This window comes from Natrix helvetica (assembly GCF_964273705.1).
Source record: "Natrix helvetica genome assembly, chromosome: 2".
Classification (NCBI taxonomy): domain Eukaryota; kingdom Metazoa; phylum Chordata; class Lepidosauria; order Squamata; family Natricidae; genus Natrix; species Natrix helvetica.
In genome coordinates this window covers 207,658,450-207,680,060 of record NC_138552.1, presented here as the reverse complement: position 1 = coordinate 207,680,060, position 21,611 = coordinate 207,658,450, and the positions used below count along the sequence as shown (strand labels likewise).

The window sequence follows — 21,611 nt, the reverse complement described above, 5'->3', positions numbered from 1 at the left end:
AAAAGCCAACACAGTCCTAGGATGCATCAACAGAGGGATAGAATCAAGATCACGTGAAGTGTTAATACCACTTTATAATGCCTTGGTAAGGCCACACTTGGAATACTGCATTCAGTTCTGGTCGCCACGATGTAAAAAAGATGTGGAGACTCTAGAAAGAGTGCAGAGAAGAGCAACAAAGATGATTAGGGGACTGGAGGCTAAAACATATGAAGAACGGTTGCAGGAACTGGGTATGTTTAGCTTAAGAGAAAGAAGGACTAGGGGAGACATGATAGCATTGTTCCAATATCTCAGGGGTTGCCACAAAGAAGAGGGAGTCAATTCTCCAAAGCACCTGAGGGTAGAACAAGAAGCAATGGGTGGAAACTAATCAAGGAGAGAAGCAACTTAGAACTGTGGAGAAATTTCCTGACAGTTAGAACAATTAATCAGTGGAACAGCTTGCCTCCAGAAGTTGTGAATGCCCCAACACTGGAAGTCTTCAAGAAGATGTTGGATAGCTATTTATCTGAAACGGTATAGGGTTTCCTGCTTAGGCAGGGGGTTGGACTAGAAGACCTCCAAGGTCCCTTCCAACTCTACTATTGTATTGTATTGTATTGTAACTATCATAGCATCCTTACAGTTACATGATCAAATCTGGCTGCTTGGCATCTGGCATGAATTTATGACAGTTGCAGTGTCCCAGGGTTAGGTGATCATCATTTGCAATCTTCCCAGTCAGTTCTGACAAGCAAAGTCGATGGGGGAAGCTGAATTCATTTAGCAATCATATAATTCACTTAACAACTGCAGTGAGTTGCTTTACCACCATGGCAAAAAAAGGGTCATAAAATCAGGGATGACTTAACAATTGCCTTGATTAGCAATGCAAATTCTGGTCCCAATTGTAGTGGTAAGTTGAGGACTGTCTATAGATGGAAGGACTTCTTTATTCATAGAAAATCACCATTAAATCCAACTTATTATTTTTTTAAATATTCAGCTGAGCACATGGTTCTAATTATATTTATAAAGACTACCTCTGCAGGTAAACAGTGATTATTAAGTAAATCAAAATGGCAATTATAAAGCAATACAGAAGAAATTGTGAAACAACTCTTCTCCCCAAATCCAGTTTATATGCCATGTAACATTTTGTAGCAATGTTGGCACTTTATCTAATACCTAAAACAAAGTATTACTTTGTATAGTAAGTATAATGCTTAATATAAGAACATTTTTCTCATTAAAATAATGATGCTAAATTGTGGACAGACTTGCTTAAATATTTTTGCTATATACCTCATTGCTTCTTCTGAACTTATAGCTCAAAACTTTTGTCATCAGTTAAGCTGATGACACTTCTAAAAGCAACCAGATACCTTGTTTATTTTAATAAAATCCAACTCAGTACTGCACTTCTCAGAAAATGTTACTGCCCGACCCCCACTCCACCCCACCCCACCACCGTTGGATTCTTAAGTAACTTTTAAAGTTTATTGTTGTTCGTTTAGACATGGTTTGGCTTTGTTTTGTTTCTGCCTGCACTTCTGTTTTTACTTTTCCCTTACATTTTAGCCCAGCTTGCACACACTTTTGGTGAAACTGCCAGCAGTTGTGGAATGAGCAGTTCACAGCTGTGTAAAAATGCTGCCTTTTGCTTGTTCGGCTGAAGTGGATCCTGGCCATTTCAGTTACCATGGTGATATTCCATTGCAGGAGCTGATAGATTCCAGACAGACTGGTGAGGGTCGCCTCCACAGGATCCAAACACTGGCTCCCGCCGTGAAAAAGAACACAAGCGTTCAAGGGGGCAAAGACATGGATGCTGAAATGCAGGCTCTCCAGTCCGACTGGAAGCAGTGGGAGGAGAATGCTTTCCAGTCCCGAAACAGGCTGCAGGAACTGGAGAGTCAGATGGCCTGGTCAGAGCAGGAGTTTTCAGCCCAGGCTGTTCTTCTGGAAAAGGCCTTGCAACACTTCAGCACGTTGCTTGCAACCTGGTCTGAAGGCCTGACCTCTCTAGACAGTAAGCACACAGACCAAGAGCTGGTTGAATGCTGGCACCGAGAAAAGGTAAACTGCTTTCTTTCTTTTTGAGACTGTCCTACACTTTGATTGTGTGTGTGTGTGTGTGTGTGTCTGTATGTTGCGGAGGGGTGGAGTGGCAGGGAAGAGACATTGCTAATGGCCAGAAGAGAGTTCTCATTCAAACAAAAACAGTGCAGAACACAAGAACTGCAAAACACGAACTTTAAATGCTTTCTCGGCTGAAAAGTTAATATATTGCAGCACTGCACTGGCACAAACTCTCCAGCTTGGAGTCCAAAGGAGGAAACATACTTTGTGCTTGTTCCACCTACTGTACGTTTTTTCTTTTATTGTTGTTGTTGTTGTTACATGTATTTTAGTTTCAGAAAGTAGAATGTTTCAAAGCAAAATGTGCCAGCTTCTGGGTAGAAACTAATCAAGGAGAGAAGCAACTTAGAACTGAGAAGAAATTTCCTGACAGAACAATTAATCAGTGGAACAGCTTGCCTCCAGAAGTTGTGAATGCCCCAACATTGGAAGTTTTTAAGAAAATGTTGGATAACATTTATCTGAAGTGGTGTAGGGTTTCCTGCCTAGGCAGGGGGTTGGACTAGAAGACCTCCAAGGTCCCTTCCAACTCTGTTATTCTATGCTATTCTAGTACTGTAGCATCTTTATTGCCATACCCACCCCCCAAAAATCTCCTCTGATTCCCATAAGCTCTCACAAGCTATTCACAAAAATAAAAATAATGAGTCATTATTTCATACTATCCACCTGTCCAGAAAAGGAAGAAAATAGAAATGAGCACTCCAGCCTGGTCATGTTGGGAGAAATGGGTGCTTCGTAATTGTGTCTATCTCTTAGAGTAACCACTTCGTGAATGCATCCACAATGTTTTCAAAATTTCAGATGCATCTATTCGTCATTACAATTTCAAAACACCTGCGTTTGCATATAAAACTGCAGGATGTTACTAATGTTGTGGGATTATTTCACACCTTCCTGTGTGTATTCACACTGCATTTCATTGCTCTTTTAAAAACTAAAAAAGTGGAGCCTCTGAGCAGAAGCAGAAATAAGAGTATAGAAGCCTACTTAACTCGGTTTTCCAAGATGCTTTCCTCAATAGTGTGCATAAGTCTTTTTGTATGGTGAAAAAAAAGCTTCTTTTGTAAGTCGTAGTGTAATTTAAAATATATTCTACTAGTTTGCTTGGTTTTTGTGGAATAGCAATGGATGCTCTTTGTTTTTCCAAATTCTACAACTGCCCCTGCTTCCTGCCCATAAGAAACATTCCCTACACTCCTTTGGAATTTAAACTAAGCACCAGGAAGTGTTGTAGGAATGTTGAATGCTGCTAGAGAAACTGTAGTTCAAAGGGAAATAAGACTTTTATACACTATCCTGTCACTTTGGAATTAAAGTGTGAGAGCACCCAACCAATGTCAAATAACGTGAAATTTTCCTCTCCTTATGGGGAAAAATTATATTACACTCAAAGCACTGAAATAAGTGACTAATGACCAGTTCTCACACTTATGACCGTTGCAGCATCCCTATAATTACATGATCAAACTTTGGGTGCTTGGCAACTGGCATGTATTTAGGATGGTTGCTGTGTCCCAGGGTCATGTGATCTTCATTTGTAACCTCCTCAGTTGGCTTCTGACAAGCAAACTCAATGAAGAAAGCCAGATTCACTTACTTATTGTATGTGCAATTTACAGTGCAATTTAACCATTGTGGCAATTTGCTTAACAATTGTAGCAAAAAGTTCAAAAAAAATGGGATACAACTCACCTAACTGCCTTGCTTAGCAAAAGAAGTTCTGGGTTCAGTTGTGGTCGTAAGTTGAGGATTACCTGTAAAAGCAAATTTGGCGTCAAGCTAACCTTTAATGATAAAATAAAATATTGGAAAATGTTTGGCTATGTCACAAGTTCCTAAACAATTTATATGATTAAAACATTGGTTCAGTAATGGCATCCCTAATTTCATGGGTGCAGAAGAGAGAGGCCTTCATTTTAGAATGGGGAACACATCAAATGGAAAGGATGTGGAGCAACATGGTTTTGGTCAAAGCTGGAATTAGGAAACTATGATTAAATCTTATTTTTTGTCCAGGCTAATTTATTCCATTACTTCTTTCCAATTGACCAGTTTTAAAACCTTGAGATTTCATTTCAACTTGCCTAAAGATAATTGGCAATGGATAAGGAAGGAGATGACAACAATACAAAAAGCCTTGAGAAGCTGCAGTTATGCAGTTACACTGTCTTCCTTTAAAAAAAATCTTCCTTAAAAGTGTTGTCTTTCCAAGAAGAGAATGTCAACATTGTTTTAAATTGTGAATATCATTTGTAATTTCTTACTGCATTTATCATGTGTACATATGGCCAGTAGAAGAAAATTGTGGTTTATTATTTTTATTTAATAGATTCCAGGATTATTATTTGATTTTAAAAATGCTTAGGAGGGTAGAGTTTGACTTTATTTTAACTTTCTTTTGATTGAGAGGGTTTATTGAACCTTTGAATAATTACTTCCATTACTTTTGTAAATAACTCAAGATGACAAACCTCTAATACTCCCTCCTCCTCCTCCTCCTCCTCCTCCTCCTCCTCCTCCTCCTCCTCCTCCTCCTATACCTGTGGGGTAGATTGGGCTGACAGAGAGTGACTGGCCCCAGGTCACCTGACCAGATTTTGTCCCTAATGCAGGACTAGAACTTTTGTCCCTAATGCAGGACCTATGCTCCTGGTTTCTAACCTGATGCCTTAACCACTGGATCTAATTGGCTACCTCCATACTTTCAAACCTGATTCCACTGATCAATCAGCCGAACATTTAATTAATCAATTCATGAATTTATTCTTTCACAACAAAATGTGCTATTAATTTTTCCTCTTAACGTTGACTGGGATATATGCAAAAAGCAATATATTTATTTTTACTTGCTTCAGTGAAAAATAATCACCGTAGTCCTGCCTCATAGTAGATTTCATGGTTAATCGAACTGTTTGTTAAAACGCAGTTTAAAAAGCATTTTCTTATGCTATCTTATAATCTTTCATTATGGTTTTGTTTTCTAAAGGAAACTCTGGATGCCCTAACAAAGGCAGAGTCTATTAATGATGATATTAAGACTCAGTTAAATGATCTTTGCCGTTTTTCCAAAGATTTGAGCACCTATTCTGCAAAGGTTTCCCAGTTATTTAAAGAATATAATAGGTAAGTTTCCATCTTCTATATAGGAAGTTCTTGATTTATGACTGTTAGGTTTAGTGACTGTTTAAACAGTTGAACAGTTTGAATAGCACTTAAAAGAAGTGACTCATGACTTCTTATTGTACTTATGACTATTACAACTCCCATTGTCACATAATCAAAATTCAGGTGTTTGTCAACTGGCATGTATTTATGATGGTTGCAGCATCCCACGGTTACATTTGCAACTTTCCCACCCGGCTTCTGACAAGCAAAATCAATGGAGGAAGCTGAATTCATTCTAACATCTGAACAATTCACTTTATGACTATGATGATTTACTTAATGACCACAGCATAACGGTTGTAAAATCAGATGCAACTCACTTAATGACCACCTTGCTTAGCAACAGAATTGTGGTTTTAAATCAAGGGCTTCCGATAGAAGGTTATCCTTATTCCCACCTGCATTGTGAAGCTTTTCTATACTGTAATTGCTGTTTAAATGTGTTTCAAAGCAAATTAAAATATTACACCGGTACAAAATAAAATGAATCTCTCTTTGAGCTAACAGATGCCAATGTAGGGGACACTATTTTGTTCTGATTTAGCTCATGAAGACCCTATATAGATCTGTTATATAAATAGCTTAGAATATTGATATAATATCAAGTTCATATATCACCTTTTCTCAACCTGATAACCTTAAGATAAGTACAACTCTCAAAATCCTTGGGCCAACATAATCATTGGGATGAAATTTGATGTAGAGTAGCGAACTTTTTTCCTTGGATCATTACAATGTTAGTGAAAGTTTTTGAGAACCACTATATAAATCAGGGGGTAAGCAATACAGGTACTATAAATTTATGCCCCATGTGTATCTATATCTATCTATCTATCTATCTATCTATCTATCTATCTATCTATCTATCTATCTATCTATCTATCTATCTATCTATCTATCTATCTACCTACCTACCTACCTACCTACCTACCTACCTACCTACCTACCTACCTACCTACCTACCTACCTATCTATCTATCTATCTATCTATCTATCTATCTATCTATCTATCTATCTATCTATCTACAGAATCTACCAATAGCTGTTTGTCTGTCGAAAATCAATCTCTCTCCCCATCCTCTCTCTTAAAATTGGTGTATTTTACAAAATCTTATGATATTCAAAATAAAAACATTCACAACTTTTTAAATTTGGTAGCCTTGTGAAATATAAGCAGTTTTTAAAAAAAGTACTTTCATTTTGTCACCCATGTCAGACGTTGTTTTTTCATTATTCATCACTCTTACTTGAAAGGCCATCCCTTAGTGCATCATGTGAAAAAGTTGTAGCCACTCCTTTCTTCCTAATATAACCCAAATCTATATTTCCATTTGTCTACCATGGTACCTGAAGTCTTTGCCTGCAAGCTTCAAAGGGATGCCAAAGTAAAGAGCAGGCCTTGCAACAGAGATTCAGGGCAGTCTTCAGAGATTTTCAGCAATGGCTGGTCAATTCCAAAATCACTACTGCCAAATGTTTTGATGTGCCTCAAAATGTCAGTGATGTTACAGCTAACATACAGAAAATACAGGTAATTCTTCAAATTCAATCCAGCGATTTCAGAACATTAATAAAATGTATTTAAAATGTAATCTGGAACTAAAACCATGATATATTCCATGGCCCTTAGCAAAAAATTATTTTTTTCATAGTATTATCCAATTAAAATGCTTCTATTCAGATGTGTTGCTGGTTGTTTCCCCCGTTTCCCACTTGGAAGTAGCATTTGAGGAAGTCAAATGATTGTGCTTTCATTGTAGATAGAACATAACTTGTCATGTTACATGAATACAGAAAAATTGTGGCTAACTTGAATTGTGTTTAGTGGAAACAAACTAGTCTTGAAGTAGTGCTTATGAAATTGGATTGCTTTTACTAAATGTCATAGTTAGGGTTTGCAGGTAGTTTTTGACTTGCAACAGTTCATTTAGTGACTGTTCAAAGTTACAATGGCACTGAAAAAAGAGACTTATGACTGTTTTTCACATGGCCTTTATAGTATCCCCATGGTCATGGGATTGGGTCATGGTCATGGGATTCAGATGCTTGGAAACTGGTTCATATTCATGAGAGAGTCCTGGGATCGTGTGATCACCTTTTGTAATAATAATAATAATAATAATAATAATAATAATAATAATAATAATAATAATAATAATAATAATAATAATAATAATAATAATAATAATAATAATAATAATAATAATAATAATAAAAAAATATTTATTTCTTAGCCGCACTCTCTCCCGGAGGACTCGGGGCAGCGTACAATAAAACATATAAAATACATATCTGGACAAGACATACATATAACAAAGACATATATAAGACGTGTACAAGGAGGAGGTAGGCTGATGGATAAAAAACAATTAAAATCACAATATTTAAAAACCCCAATAAAAATTCAATTAAATTACACTAATAAAAAACCCGACAGGAGCGATATAGTTAGATCATGATTGAGCCAGGCCAGCTACTTGGAATAGGTGGGTCTTGAGCTTTATTCGGAAGGAGCGGAGGTCAGAAGTAGTCCTAATATCCGGGGGGAGGTCATTCCACAGGGCTGGGCCCGCCACAGAGAAGGCTCTACTCCTAGGCGCCGCCCCTCGACACTGTCTGGTGGACGGCACCTGGAGGAGTCCCTCTCTGTGCGAGCGAATTGGTCGCAGGGATGTATGGGGCAGAATACGATCCCGCAAGTAACTAGGCCCTGAGCCATGGAGCGCTTTAAAGATCGTTATCAAAACCTTGAAACGCACCCGATAGACCACAGGAAGCCAGTGCAGCTCGCGCAGGAAAGGTGTCACATGGGAGTACCTAGTACTCCCCATAATTTCCCGCGCGGCTGCATTCAGGACCAACTGTAGTCTCCGGGTGCATTTCAAGGGAAACCCCATGTAGAGAGCGTTACAGTAGTCCAGGCGAGACGTTACCAGCGCATGAGTGACTGTGCGTAAGGCGTCCCGGTCCAGTAGGGGGCGCAATTGGCGCACCAGGCAAACCTGGTGGAACGCCCCCCTTGCCACGGCTGTCACATGGTCATCCATGGACAGCCGGGCATCCAGGAGGATGCCCAAATTGCGCGCCCGCTCCACGGGGGCAAGTTGAACACCCCCGATGGCCAAAGATGGAATTAATTGGCTGAACCGGGGAGCCGGTACCCACAGCCACTCAGTCTTGGAGGGGTTGAGTTTGAGTCGGTTGTCATCCATCCAGACCCGTACGGCTTCCACACACCGGGACATCACTTCGACGGCCTCGTTGGGGTGGTTCGGGGTGGAAATGTACAGCTGAGTATCATCAGCATAGCCTTCTGACAAGCAAAGTCAATGGGAAAGTCAAATTCGCTTAACAACCATGTCAGTAACTTAACAATTGCAGTGATTCGCTTAACAATTGTGGCAAGAACAGTCGTAAAATGGGCAAAATTCACTTAACAAATATCTCACTTAACAACAGAAATGTTGGGATCAATTGTGGTCATACGTCGAGGACTACCTGTACTTTACTTTGGGAACTTGCTATGCCTGTGGTAAAACTTAACAATTCTCTCCATGAGAAAAAACAAGTGAAAAATGGGGTTCATTTCTGAAATTATGTATACCTGTGTTTTGCGAGTTGCCAAATTACTTACATTTTGTGGAGCTATCTGGTTCACATCACAAATACTAATAGTTTATTCCTAGTCCTTAAGTACTATTCTGCATAACCATGATTCTGTAAGTGTTGATTATATAAAAGATATTTTTTAATGTATTTTGTCCTCCTCACAGTCAGGCTATTTATAACTTACAAAATAGACACACACAGAATCACTTAGAACCCAGTATTTATTTATGCTTGTATACGAGCAACGTACAAATATACAAATCGGAGGAATATATGCGTTCTATCTTTTCCCATTTCTCAGACAGTACAGAAATATTCTCTGTATAAGACTTGGTTTCGAATCCAAAACATTTTTTTCTAAATAATTTTTATTGAATGTTTTAATATTTAAAAATAGTAAAAAAAAAGACACAACAAGGGGAAAAAAACCACAATAAAACAAAACAAAACATGGAACATACATAACAATATAGAGTAATTTTACAGCTTTCAGTATCGGCTTTCCTGCCTAGCTTTTATAATTCTCCCTTCTGCATTGCCTTCCTATTACTATAGCCTTGTCCTGTGATGTAACAAGCATAGTATAAACACTTATAGTAATATTCATTTTTTGTATCTCCATCTATTTGTATTCTCTATTTCCTGTTTTGGCTTTTGATTTCTAGCCACTTGTATATTTTATTCCAAACATTATAAAAGTCTGATTCTTCTCTTTCTTTTAGTTCTATTGTCATTTTGTCCATTTCTGCACAATCAAGTATTTTCCTGATTGTAGGTTTTTTTCATATGTATTGTGCAATAATGATATAACCAAATTGACTTTATGTATGTGTATTAATGAATGCAGTGAAGGGAACTAAGCAGAATGGAGATTTCTATTGGTAGAATATTGACTTAATAAGGTAATTAAAATAATTTTTAGAAGGAAAGTATTAGATGTTAGATGTTCTCTCGACTCAATAATTGGAGAGAAACTTTCTACATCTTAGGTGTAAAAGGTTACATGAGCAACATAAATTACAGTTTTTATTAGTTAGCTTTAGAAAATGTTGTGTTTATACATATTGCTTACTACTTTTATCATTAGTCTATATATGTGTGCATTTTGGCTTAGGAATTCTTATCTGAAACTGAGACTGGTCAACATAAGTTAAATTTAGTGGTATCCAAAGGAGAACTGTTAAGTTCTATATTACCTAAAGAAAAAGTTAAATCAATTCAGACCAAAATTGCTTCAGCTAAAGAGGACTGGAAGAAATTTATTTCCACACTGCACCAAAAGGAAACAACTTTAGAGGTATGAGATCAATTACCAAAGAAATCAATAAGTTGAAACTATTTTTTAAAACTTTTTCTTCTAAATGTATTTGCACTTAATTCTACATTAAGCCTTAATGATGCACCTTATCTTTTCTCTATACCTCTTTTCTCTCGACCTTTTATAAAGTTTTTAAAAGCCATTTTGCTTTTGATTACTTTTAACATAATTACATTTCGGAAAATACAAAGGAGAATCTCTAAAGGAGGCAGATAGATTCTCAAATTCCAAACCTTTGTTGATTTTCTACAGATTAGTAACCAAAACTTGTATTAAGTTTGAAAAGGACTGGGAGGCCATATAACCAATTAATACTGGGAAGATATGTTCCATATGTCTGGCAGGCTCATTTATCTTTTAATTAACTAAAGATTCTGGATGAACTTTAAAGACAGTCTTACATATATTCTGTTTCAATAGTTTGGGTCAATCAGTACAGAATGCTGATTCTCTTTCTTTAAGCAAAGAAATATCTCATCTGGAACAGAGAGCCCACTCATGACAATGTTAGATTTAATAGTGCTTCTGGATACTGGACTGTATGGTGAAAATATTGTATCCAAAATTATGGACTAGCAATGAATGCTCCCTATCCTTTTTTTTCTCTAGAATTTAAAGGTACAGATGAAAGATTTCGAAACAAGTGCTGAACCTCTTCAAGACTGGTTAAATAAAACCAAAGAAATAGTGCAAAGCAGCAGTAATAATCTGCATGACCTTTCCACTAAAAGGAGAGAGCATCAGAATCTACAGGTAATATTAAGATATATCTCTCTCTATTTATTTATTTGGGGCCAATATATTTCTTTACAAATGAAAGCAAATATATGTGTTCCAGTATGAAGTTGCAGGATCCAATCTGAATGGGTCCCTGGGACCAGAGGTTTTTTTTCTTCTAAGCCAGGGGTGTCCAAACTTGGGAACTTTAAGACTTGTGGACTTAAGACTTGTGGACTTGTGGACTTGTGGGCTTAAGACTTGTGGACTTGTGGACTTAAGACTTGTGGACTTAAGACTTGTGGACTTTAAGATTTGTGGACTTGTGGACAGCATGCTGGCTGGGGAATTCTGGGAGTTGAAGTCCACAAGTCTTAAAGTTCCCAAGTTTGGACACCCCTGTTCTAAGCTTTTGGACTCATGCTGGAGCCCATCTTCAAGGAACGTCTCTCTAGCAGAGTGTGTGCTGTTCTGTGTTTGGTATATGTCTGTTGTGAATGGCTTTTTACATGTTGATTGGGATGTGTTGATGGCTGGCTTTTAAGTCATTAGCTGTCATTTGCTTGTACTGCCCAGCCTTTGCCTTCTAAGTACTTGATAGGCTGGTGGTAAATCAGCACTCCTGTTGACTGATGAGGAGCCTGTTTCCCAGGCTTCAATCACTTCTCTGGCTATTTTTGTGCCTGCTCGTCCAACAATCTTAGAAGCTGCAAAATTGAATGTGCGTCCCTGTTCATTACAGTGTGAGGCTATCAATGAGTTCAGGTCTCCTAGTCTGACAATGTTCCTTTAGGTTGTATGTTCTTATCTTATGTACAAACTCATTCATATGATCAGTTGAAAACATTTCCAAAGACCATTTTATCTGTTGTGGAAAAATCTAGCAAATCTCATTTCAAAGTTCAAATCTTTTTGAACACCAGAACTATTCAATCCAGTGCTGATATGGTCTTCATTGCTGCAAGGGGATGTTTAATCTGATGGTGCAAAAAGAATCCCTCACTCTTGGCAAAGAAAAAATGGTAACAGAATGACTAGGCAATATCACAGAAGAAAAAGTGGCCTTATTCATGTTTAGCACTTTGAGAAACCCATATTTCAAGTTCTTGATTTTATAATCCCAGTGTTAAATATGGGGCTTAAAATAGCACATGTGGGAGAGAAAGAATGTTGATCAATAATAACAGACTAGGCCTCACACAATGTTTATAATCTTGATTAATATGTTTACGTCATGGCCATTTTATCCTACTTTTCATTAACAAACATTGTGATTACGGTAGATTGCTGAAAAACTGCTTGAAATTGAAGCACTATTTGGAGGAAAGTTATTTAATCCCCCTGCTGAAGAAACAATGCACATTGTCACATGACAAACTGATCATTAGGAAAGGCTTAGCATTTCCAAGTCATTTAACAGACCTTTTCTATCCATCTATCTTCCTTGCTGCTTGCTCTCTTTTTCCCCGCACTAGTACTAAACAAATATGTGCTTATGCTTTGCAGTCTGTCCTTGAAGAAATAAAATGTAATGAGCCTCAGCTCAGCAGATTAAAAGAAAAAGCTCAGCAGCTTTGGGAAGAACAAGCTGCCAGCAAAAACTTTGTGCACAGAGTTTCTCAGCTATCATCTCTCTATTTTGCTCTGAGCAACCTAACAAAGGTAATGCTCCTATGTGTGCTTTTATGCAACAAATCTGGTAAAAAATGAAAGCCTGCCTTCTGAAATGCTGCATATCTGTTTATGAAATGGCTTCTATCTGTATTTTAAAACCAGTATGGTTGAAGACATACCTTATCAAGAGAAATATTATGTTAAGAAACAGGATACACACAGGTATCATTAAGTAAGAAAAGAACTTTATGAATTTTTAAACTAATACCAGCAGAAGAAAGAAGCACACACTGCTCATTTAATGCATGTTCTCCTAAATCAGGAGTCTCCAAACTTGGCAACTTTAAGACTTAGGGACTTCAATTCCCAAAATTCCACAGCCAGCATGACTAGCTAAGGAATTCTGGGAGTTGAAGTCCACAAGTCTTAAATTTACTAAGTTCGAAGACTCCTGTCCTAAATGGTTATAAAATGAAGACCTTGGGTGGGTCACCAGTTTACCATTCTGTTCATATATGTTTATTTTATTTATTACATTTATTTGCCGTCCATCTGGCCATGAGGCAACTCTGGGCAACTTACAACATTAAAAACAGTAAAACCATATATATAGGGAAGTATTCATGGGGAAGGAGGGAATGTGGGATATACTAGTGGTTCATCAGCCACCTCCCGCATGATACTCCTCCATTGGGGCCCCCAGGCCAGCTGGCAGAGCCAGATATTCAGGCCTTTGTGGAAGATCAGGAGGTTGGTGGTAGATCTCACCCAGGGGGGAGGCAAGCTGTTCCAAAGGGCTGGAGCCATAGCAGAGAAGGGTCTTTTCCTGGACTCCATCTAATGGAATTCCTTGACCAATGGGATCTGCAGTAGGCCTACTCTGCTGGCATGGGTGGGGCAGCCATTGATAAATAATGCATATCGAACTGAATAAAATGTGCATACTATATAATTAGCTAGTGTATCCAATGCATATGTAACTTTAAAAAAAATATTATCTGCACTGAGATCCATAACTTGTTGCCACATGTGATTTTTATAAATGCAAGAAGGATTTAAAAAGTATAATCAAAAGAATCACCCAGCCACATTCATTAGATATGTCAAACGTGTACATTAGTCTAGTTCCAAGCAAATTTTAATTCTGGATTCAGTGCTGTAAGTGATATGTGAATCCTGGAGAAGCACAGAGGAGGAAAAATGGGGCAGTTAAAATTTTGCCCATTTACTCATTCTGAACTTAGTTTTCTGAGATTTCCCTTTCTGGTTTTTTTTTCAACTCTAGTGGAATGATAGATTATCTGAATGGTTGGTAATGTTAACATCTGTATGAATTTAAGGAAAAGGTCTCCAGAATGGACAGAATAGTAGCAGAGCACCAACAGTTCTCTCATGGACTGAAGGAACTTCAGGACTGGATGGCAGATACAATTCAGGTGCTTGAATCTTACTGCTGCCCCACGGCAGACAAAAACGCCCTTGATAATAGAATGGCAAAGCTTGAGGTAAGCAGATAAGATGTCAAAGAATCCTACACATCAGGATTTCCATTCTAAATGTTTTTATTCATCGATTTATATTATATTTTCCAATAGTTTAAAATGGATGATATAAAATTATATAATTATGTCTGTCTGTCTGTCTGTCTGTCTGTCTGTCTGTCTGTCTGTCTGTCTGTCTGCCTGCCTGCCTGCCTGCCTGCCTGCCTACCTACCTACCTACCTACCTACCTACCTACCTACCTACCTACCTACCTACCTACCTACCTACCTACCTACCTATCTATCTATCTATCTATCTATCTATCTATCTATCTATCTATCTATCTATCTATCTATATCTCCTATACCAGTGTTGGTGAAACTGGAGCACATGTGTGCCGGAACCAGAAGAGCAACCGCCCAGTGCACATGTGTGCGCACACAGGGAAGATTATCTTCCAGTTTTCATTGCATGCATAGGCACTGCCCAGCTGGTCTGCGCATGTGCATGCGCACCAAAAACCACAAGACTAGGTGGCTGGTGCTCATGTGCGTGCCAGAAACCGGAAGATCATCTTCCCGGCATGCATATATGAGCGGGATGGCTGCTCTTCCAGTTTCCAGTGCTCCCACACATGTGAAGATCAGCTGGCCGGTGCGCCGGAACCCGGAAGAGCAACGGGAAATGGCTTGCATGCCCAGAGACATGGCTCTGCGTGCCACTTACGGCACATGTTCCATAGGTTCGCCATCATGGTCCTATACAGTACTTGAGTAGTAGATTTTAAGGAGTTTAACTTATTATATATTTAATGTATTTACTTGGCTGTTTTATTTATATTATATACTTTACTGTAACCAAATGGCTTTAGCAATATATATAATATATATTCATTCATTCAACTTAGTGTTGAAATAGTTGGAGACTTATTAAATAAACTGTTTGATTGTTTGCAGATAGTTGGGATTTAAGATCAGTATTGCTATGGGCTCATGTATGGTCCCCTAGTTTCTAAAGAACTTGACTCCCAAAGTATAAATCCCCAGCAGGGCAACATCCTTATCATGGCTCAATCTATTTTAAGTAATAATGTACCTGGACTGTAACTTTATAAGTTTTTCTTTTTTCTTTTAATTAAACATTTGAATTCTGCTTCCCATATTAAAATTGTGAATTGCTTTATGGTGATCAATATCTTGTAGTGATTAATGTGTTCTCAGGTAGTTACGCCCACCTGAGGTTTGTTTGTTTTTAAAGTCTATTGGAGCAGACTTTTAATTGACCAAAAATACTGCTGTGTACAGGAGTCTCGTTGTTCTTTTTTAATTGCTGAAACACCCAGGTATCAGTGAGCACAACAGATAAAAACTCCTTTATTTCCAGAAAACTGTAAATTTTTTTTCTGAAAACTACAGTTTTGTTAATTTTTTTCACCAATAACATTTTCCTCAACATTTTTTAAAATCAAATTTCCTGTTTGGAAAGCCCTTAAAAAAGAGTGGTGGCCAAGGAAAGTGAGGAAATATTTAAGTAAATAGGAGGATTGGATTGGATTGTTTGCTGCCTTGAATTATATGAGCCACTGTGGTGCAGTGGTTGGAATGCAGTACTGCAGGCTACTTCTCTGACTGCTGGCTGCCTGTAATTTGGCAGTTCGAATCTCACCAGGCTCAAGATTGACTCAGCCTTCCATCCTTCTGAGGTCGCTAAAATGAGGAGCCAGATTGTTGGGCCAAAATGCTGACTCTCTAGATCACTTAGAGAGGGCCTGTAAAGCACTATGAAGCAGTATATAAATCTAAGTGCTATTGCTAGTGCTACAAATAATAACAATGGGACACAACTATATAAATAAATAATTGGAAAAAGGTACAGGATCACAAAAATAGAAACAGAGTCTCTTTGCTTTTCAGGCAATCCTTTCATTGAGGCAAGAGAAGGAAATTCAAATGAAAATGGTGGTGACAAGAGGAGAATCTGTTTTGCAAACCACGTCAGTAGAAGGAGCATCTGTGATTGAACAACAGCTGAAAACGCTGAAGGACACATGGGCTTCCCTCTTGTCTACGTGCATCCACTGCAAAAGGTAAAACACAATATGGGTATGGAGTAATTTATAAAATGCACCACAGAAACTTCAGCATAACAAATTACAGAGAATAGTCTACATCAGTGTTTTTTAAGCATGATCCTAGGACCCTGGGAGTTCCTCAAGACTATCTTAGATATTCCCCAAATTATTTCTCAGCTGTGTTGAAATGTAATACAATATTAAAATTCCATCAAACAATGGTAAGAAACAGTAGCTGTTTAAGACTCTTTTTTCCTTTTCTCTTTGTCAAAAAGTACTAATTCAAACATTGGCAAACAACACTTGTCAACAATCAATTGTTGTTGATCAGCGATTAGGTATACATTTCTCCTTCTTGTTGTATATGATAATTTTCTTAGGATTTCTCCCAATTCCATAGATTCTACTATTTCATGAAAAGACCAAACTCTTGGGGATGTCGGCTAAATGAAATAGCTGGGCTTTTATAGACATATAGAGACAGCCAGGACATCCAGATTATTTCAAACTAACTCTTAAAAGCCTTGCAAATAGCACAGCTGCTTTAGTAGTTCTCTAATGTGGCTTGCTTTTTATGAATGCATGGCACATCCGTAATATAGGTATTCTTAATATATATAGAATAACTAGAACCATTTGTTGATAATGTAATGGGAATTAGATTATTGAATTATTCTGATACAGAACTAAGTGTATGTATTACTTTTAATGTTTCAGCCAGCTTGAAGGAGCTCTCTCCAAGTGGACAAGCTACCAAGATGATGTTCAGCAGTTTACTAGTTGGATGGACAAAGTAGAAGCAATTATGAATGCCTCAGAAAGACAGTATTCTGAACTGAGGGAAAAAAAATCTTCACTCGGCAAATCTAAGGTTTGTAGAAAGTCTATCCTAAAATAATATAATTGCAATAGCATATTTTAGTAGTAGAGCCATTTTGGTCTAATGGTTAAGGCACCAGGCTAGAAAGCAAAAGACTGTGAGTTTGTATCTTAGCCATGAGAGCCGGATGGGTGACTTTGGGCCATCTCTCTCAGCCCCACCCACCTCATAGCACTGTTGTTGAGAGAGGGAGAGGGAGGGAGAGAGATGATAGATAGAAGATAAATAGTTAGACAGACAGACAGACAGACAGACAAATAGATATTCCCTTGCAGAATAAAAAATACTATATTATCAAAGGAGTTGCATTCTCTTGGCATATTAAAGTCTATTTTCTCAACTGTGAAAAAGTTTTTTTCTTTCATATAAGTAGCTCCTATTTTAAAAAAAGACTTTAAAAATGTTTATCTGTGTTCTGATTACACGTGTATCTTCAGAATAGAACTTAAATTCATTTTTTACTTCTTATTGTTTAATCAACAAATATAACATTATTATTACTGTTTTGACAAATCCCTAAGAAGCCTCAACGGTTCACAAATAAAATAATGGCAATAATAAGAATGCAGATGGGTGCAAGGTTTTAAATGTTTGATTTTGTTTATTCAAATATTTAAAAAACTTAATTGTACAACTGAAAAAAGCTGTCAAAAAGTATAGGACTAGAAAAGGGTCCATTTCAACATGGCTCAAGCAATATTCTGTAAGATTATTAAGGGCAGGTTTGTTACATGCTTTTCCTTTCTAGAGATCTATAAATCTTCCATGTTTTGTTCGTCATGGTCAATACAGTTAATTCACAATCCAGAAAGTTAACTGTTGTTTCGAATTTTGCTTTGGATTATCTTCAGAAAAACTACAATTACTACATTTACTATGTAGCCTCATTTTGTTCCTTTATGAAAACAGGATTGTAGGCAGTGGTGTATTAACCATTAAGCACGTACTTAGCGCACAAGGTCCAAAGATGGCACCACAAAGTTGAGAAAGAAAAAAAAATCCAATGAAGTATGTACAAATGTACAAAGGAGGGGGCCACCAAGATTTGTCAATACTTAGGGGCAACAGTGAATCTTAATCCGCCAATGATTGTAGGCAAAGTCTCACTGGCAAAGTGAATCCTTTTGTTTCCTGTAGTTAGGTTCTAATTATATATCGTTTACAATACATATTATTTTAGGTGGTTAAATTGATGTTTGTCCTCTACAGTTACTTAAAGAAGAAATATTTAGTCACAGTACACTGCTGGAAGGTATTGAAGTCAAAAGCACAAGCATGACCGAGCATTATGTCACTCAGCTTGAACTGCAAGACCTTCGTGAGAAATACCAGCTTCTCAAAGACAGAATAATGGTATTGCTGCGTTTTACAATGCTATGTTTATTTTTCTTCACCATATTTGTTTAGTGAAGGTGTTAAAGAAATGCCTTTGTTTCTTTGCCCATGAATTTCATAGTATTTGAATGTTTGGGTATATGCATGCATATGTGTATTTTGATATGTGCATTTCTATTAGTTAAAGGAATCCCTTTTATTAATAGTGTCCATTAATTTGATAAATTAAGTACTAAGATTGGCATATTAATCTCTTAGCTATTTATTTATTAATCACTGGTTTATTTAAGAACATGAAAAGCAGTACAGTAAAAAAAATGTCACCGTTACATACAGTATTTGGTCAGTGTCAGAAAAGTCTGTTGATTTACACCATAACGGGATATTTCTGATAACAATAGGAAACAATAACTAAAGCTGAAGGATACGTTCACTTGCACCAAGAGTACCAAAAGAATTTGAAGGCCTTTGAAGTATGGTTGGAAAAGGAACAGGAAAAGCTCAACTGTTTATCACACCTTGAAGGTGATACAGAGCGATATGAAGCAACACTCCAAGAACTCCAGGTAGAATTTTAGAATAATTTTGTCCTAATAATAATTACCTTGCAGTTTATCCTTTGTTTTCTAAACTCCACTCAATGTGGAGTCTATTAGATTCTATTTTTCAGATGCATCTTGTTTCAGTACTAATATCAAATACTAAGGCAGAATTCTGCAAGCTTGTTAGTCATTGTCAGGCCGTCTTTTAATCTTTTAAATTTGTCTAGAGCATACAAAAATCTTATTTTGAGCAAATTTATATTTATTTCCAAACTAACAGCAATCAACCATTTGAGAATAAAAACTACTATTTTGCATTAATTGGGCATATTATGTAAAATTCTGATCCTTTATAGGGCTCTGCATGGTTTGAAAATAATTTGGAAATAATAATCATATTTTTCCAGGTTTGTAGAAACAATTTTACCTTAAACAATCTAGTACAAAAATCTGGTTTAGAAACTATAATATGCAATAATTTTGCATTTCAGGAATTACAGGTACATTGTGCTGAAGGACAAGCATTGCTTAATGCTACACTCCATGCTAGAGAAGAAGTAATTCCATGGGGTGCACCCCAGTTGGAGGAAAGAGTATTGGAGTCCCTCCGTCAGGATTGGACAGTCTACCAACACAAGCTTTCTGACGTTAGGATACAACTGAATACTACTTTAAGTAGACTAAAACTGATGGAGAATAAATTTCTGAAGATGGATCAATGGCTCAAAACTCTGGAGGAGAAAGTTAATATCAGGACTAGCCGGCAATCTGACCAAGGCACAAAGGAAATCCAGCTTCAGCAATTGAAGGTGAGGAATTTTTACAATATATGAGCACCAATAATCGTTTCTTTCTGTTTATTGCAGTCATTGGTAATTCATACAACTGAAATCTGCCATTCATTTCAATCTGTACAAATATCTTTATATTCTTAAGCTAAATACGACTTATTATTATTGTTCGGTATGAGCATAGATTACCCGTCCCTATTTATACATTGTATGAAATGGAGTTTAAATGGACTCCAGAGGACAGGAAGGCCTGAAGTGTACTTCAGTTTTGATCCACCTTATTGTCTCTTTAGTCTACCACTATACTAAGCATATAGCTACTGGAAATAAGGACTCCCACTCTATTTTTAAAGTATTTTAAAGTTTTGGAAAAATAATAGAAATGGATTTTTGTGTCTTTTTTTTCCAAACATGTTCTTTTTCTTTCTCACTACTACATAAGAATGTTCGTACTGATTTTTATGCAGTTTATTAAATCCAAAGCATAGCAAGGAATCTTTATAGAAAAAAAACTTAAAATTGCTAAAAATAAAATAAATCTTCATTTTAATTTGAGAAATGTTGATTAGTTTAGTTTGCATCAAAGTTTGCAGAAAAATGCCTTTTGCTGTTTTCCTTACCAGACAGCAACTCAAATTAATTAGGTATCTTTTATATAGGCTCAAGATATAGAGAGATGAATGGGTTATGTTGATGGGAAGAACTAGAAACTTTAGAAAGCAGTAAAGTCAACTATGTGAAAGAAAGGGAGTTTGTATGAGTCAAAGGAATAATCTTTGAATATTTGACTACAAAGGAAATACTGTTGACAGAGTAGACCTTTTGGATTTACATATGAGAACTGACTGATATATGAAAAGCTAATGTACAATAAAACAGGAAAAACTTCTTCATAAAAATGCACGTATTTAGTACTACCTATGCCAGGGGTGTCCAAACTTGAGAACTTTAAGACTTGTGGACCAGGGGTGTCCAAACTTGAGAACTTTAAGACTTGTGGACTTCAATTCTCAGAATTCCCCAGCCAGCCATGCTGGCTGGGGAATTCTGGGAGTTGAAGTCCACAAGTCTTAAAGTTCTCAAGTTTGGACACCCCTGACCTATGCAATAACAAGATTCTGCTTCACCAAGTTCTCTAATTAATAACTAAAGAGTGTTGTGTCTTTCTGTATTGTGTGTCCAGCAAAAATAGAGCATAAATATTCTGTAAATTAAAACCACAGGCTTATAATTCTTGATTTTATAAATTGAGATTCATATTTCCATATTTGCGTTATTTTTAAGAATTCTATAAATCACATTTATGTCATTTCTGAAAGATTTTAAAAATATTTCTTTATATCAGAATTGGCACAAAGAAATAACAGTCTATAAAAATGAAGTTGAAGAAATCGGCTTGTTGGTGCAGCATTTCCTGGAGGAAATTCATACTTCTAGTAGAATGGGAAGACAAGCAACCCAAATTGCTTCTCGATATCAAACTCTTGTTCTTCATGTACTGGTAAATAGTGAAAATGTTGTGAAAGCATTATGTAATAATTGGAAAAGATTCAGTGATTTTTTTAAAGATATACTTCTAAGTGCTTTATTTTTAGAAATGATTGTCATTCTGCTTCTCTTATCTCTGTATGTCTGAAGATTTAATTATACAGCTAAATATTATGCTAAGGATCACTCATCAGCTATTAATATTCAACTGGAAGGTTAGGCTAAAATTAGTTTCAGTCATTTATATTACACTGTACTGCTCTCAATCTGCCTTTATAATTATCATCTATTTTATAACTGATTTTCTAAGGCAAGAGCTCTAACTCTTTATATAGAAAGTGATAATTCAGGAAATAAAGGTAGTCCTCAACTTACAACAGTTGATTTAGTGACTGTTCAAAGATACAGTGACACTGAAAAAAGTGACATATAACTGTTTTTCCCACTTACAATTGTTGCAGTATCCCCGTGG

At 36.8% G+C, this 21,611-nt stretch overlaps 1 protein-coding gene across 1 annotated transcript in view; it reads left to right on the top strand.

The window, feature by feature from the left end:
* SYNE1 (spectrin repeat containing nuclear envelope protein 1) overlaps positions 1 to 21,611 on the top strand; it is a 325,193-nt gene that overhangs the window by 149,542 nt on the left and 154,040 nt on the right. Inside the window, exons 54-66 of the mRNA XM_081943908.1 lie at positions 1,705 to 2,061; positions 5,114 to 5,250; positions 6,646 to 6,823; positions 10,016 to 10,198; positions 10,829 to 10,972; positions 12,443 to 12,598; positions 13,891 to 14,055; positions 15,946 to 16,118; positions 16,821 to 16,974; positions 18,193 to 18,336; positions 18,720 to 18,884; positions 19,352 to 19,669; positions 20,997 to 21,152. Coding sequence (XP_081800034.1) covers positions 1,705 to 2,061; positions 5,114 to 5,250; positions 6,646 to 6,823; positions 10,016 to 10,198; positions 10,829 to 10,972; positions 12,443 to 12,598; positions 13,891 to 14,055; positions 15,946 to 16,118; positions 16,821 to 16,974; positions 18,193 to 18,336; positions 18,720 to 18,884; positions 19,352 to 19,669; positions 20,997 to 21,152 — 2,430 coding nt within the window. The remainder of the gene's footprint in view (positions 1 to 1,704; positions 2,062 to 5,113; positions 5,251 to 6,645; positions 6,824 to 10,015; positions 10,199 to 10,828; positions 10,973 to 12,442; positions 12,599 to 13,890; positions 14,056 to 15,945; positions 16,119 to 16,820; positions 16,975 to 18,192; positions 18,337 to 18,719; positions 18,885 to 19,351; positions 19,670 to 20,996; positions 21,153 to 21,611) is intronic.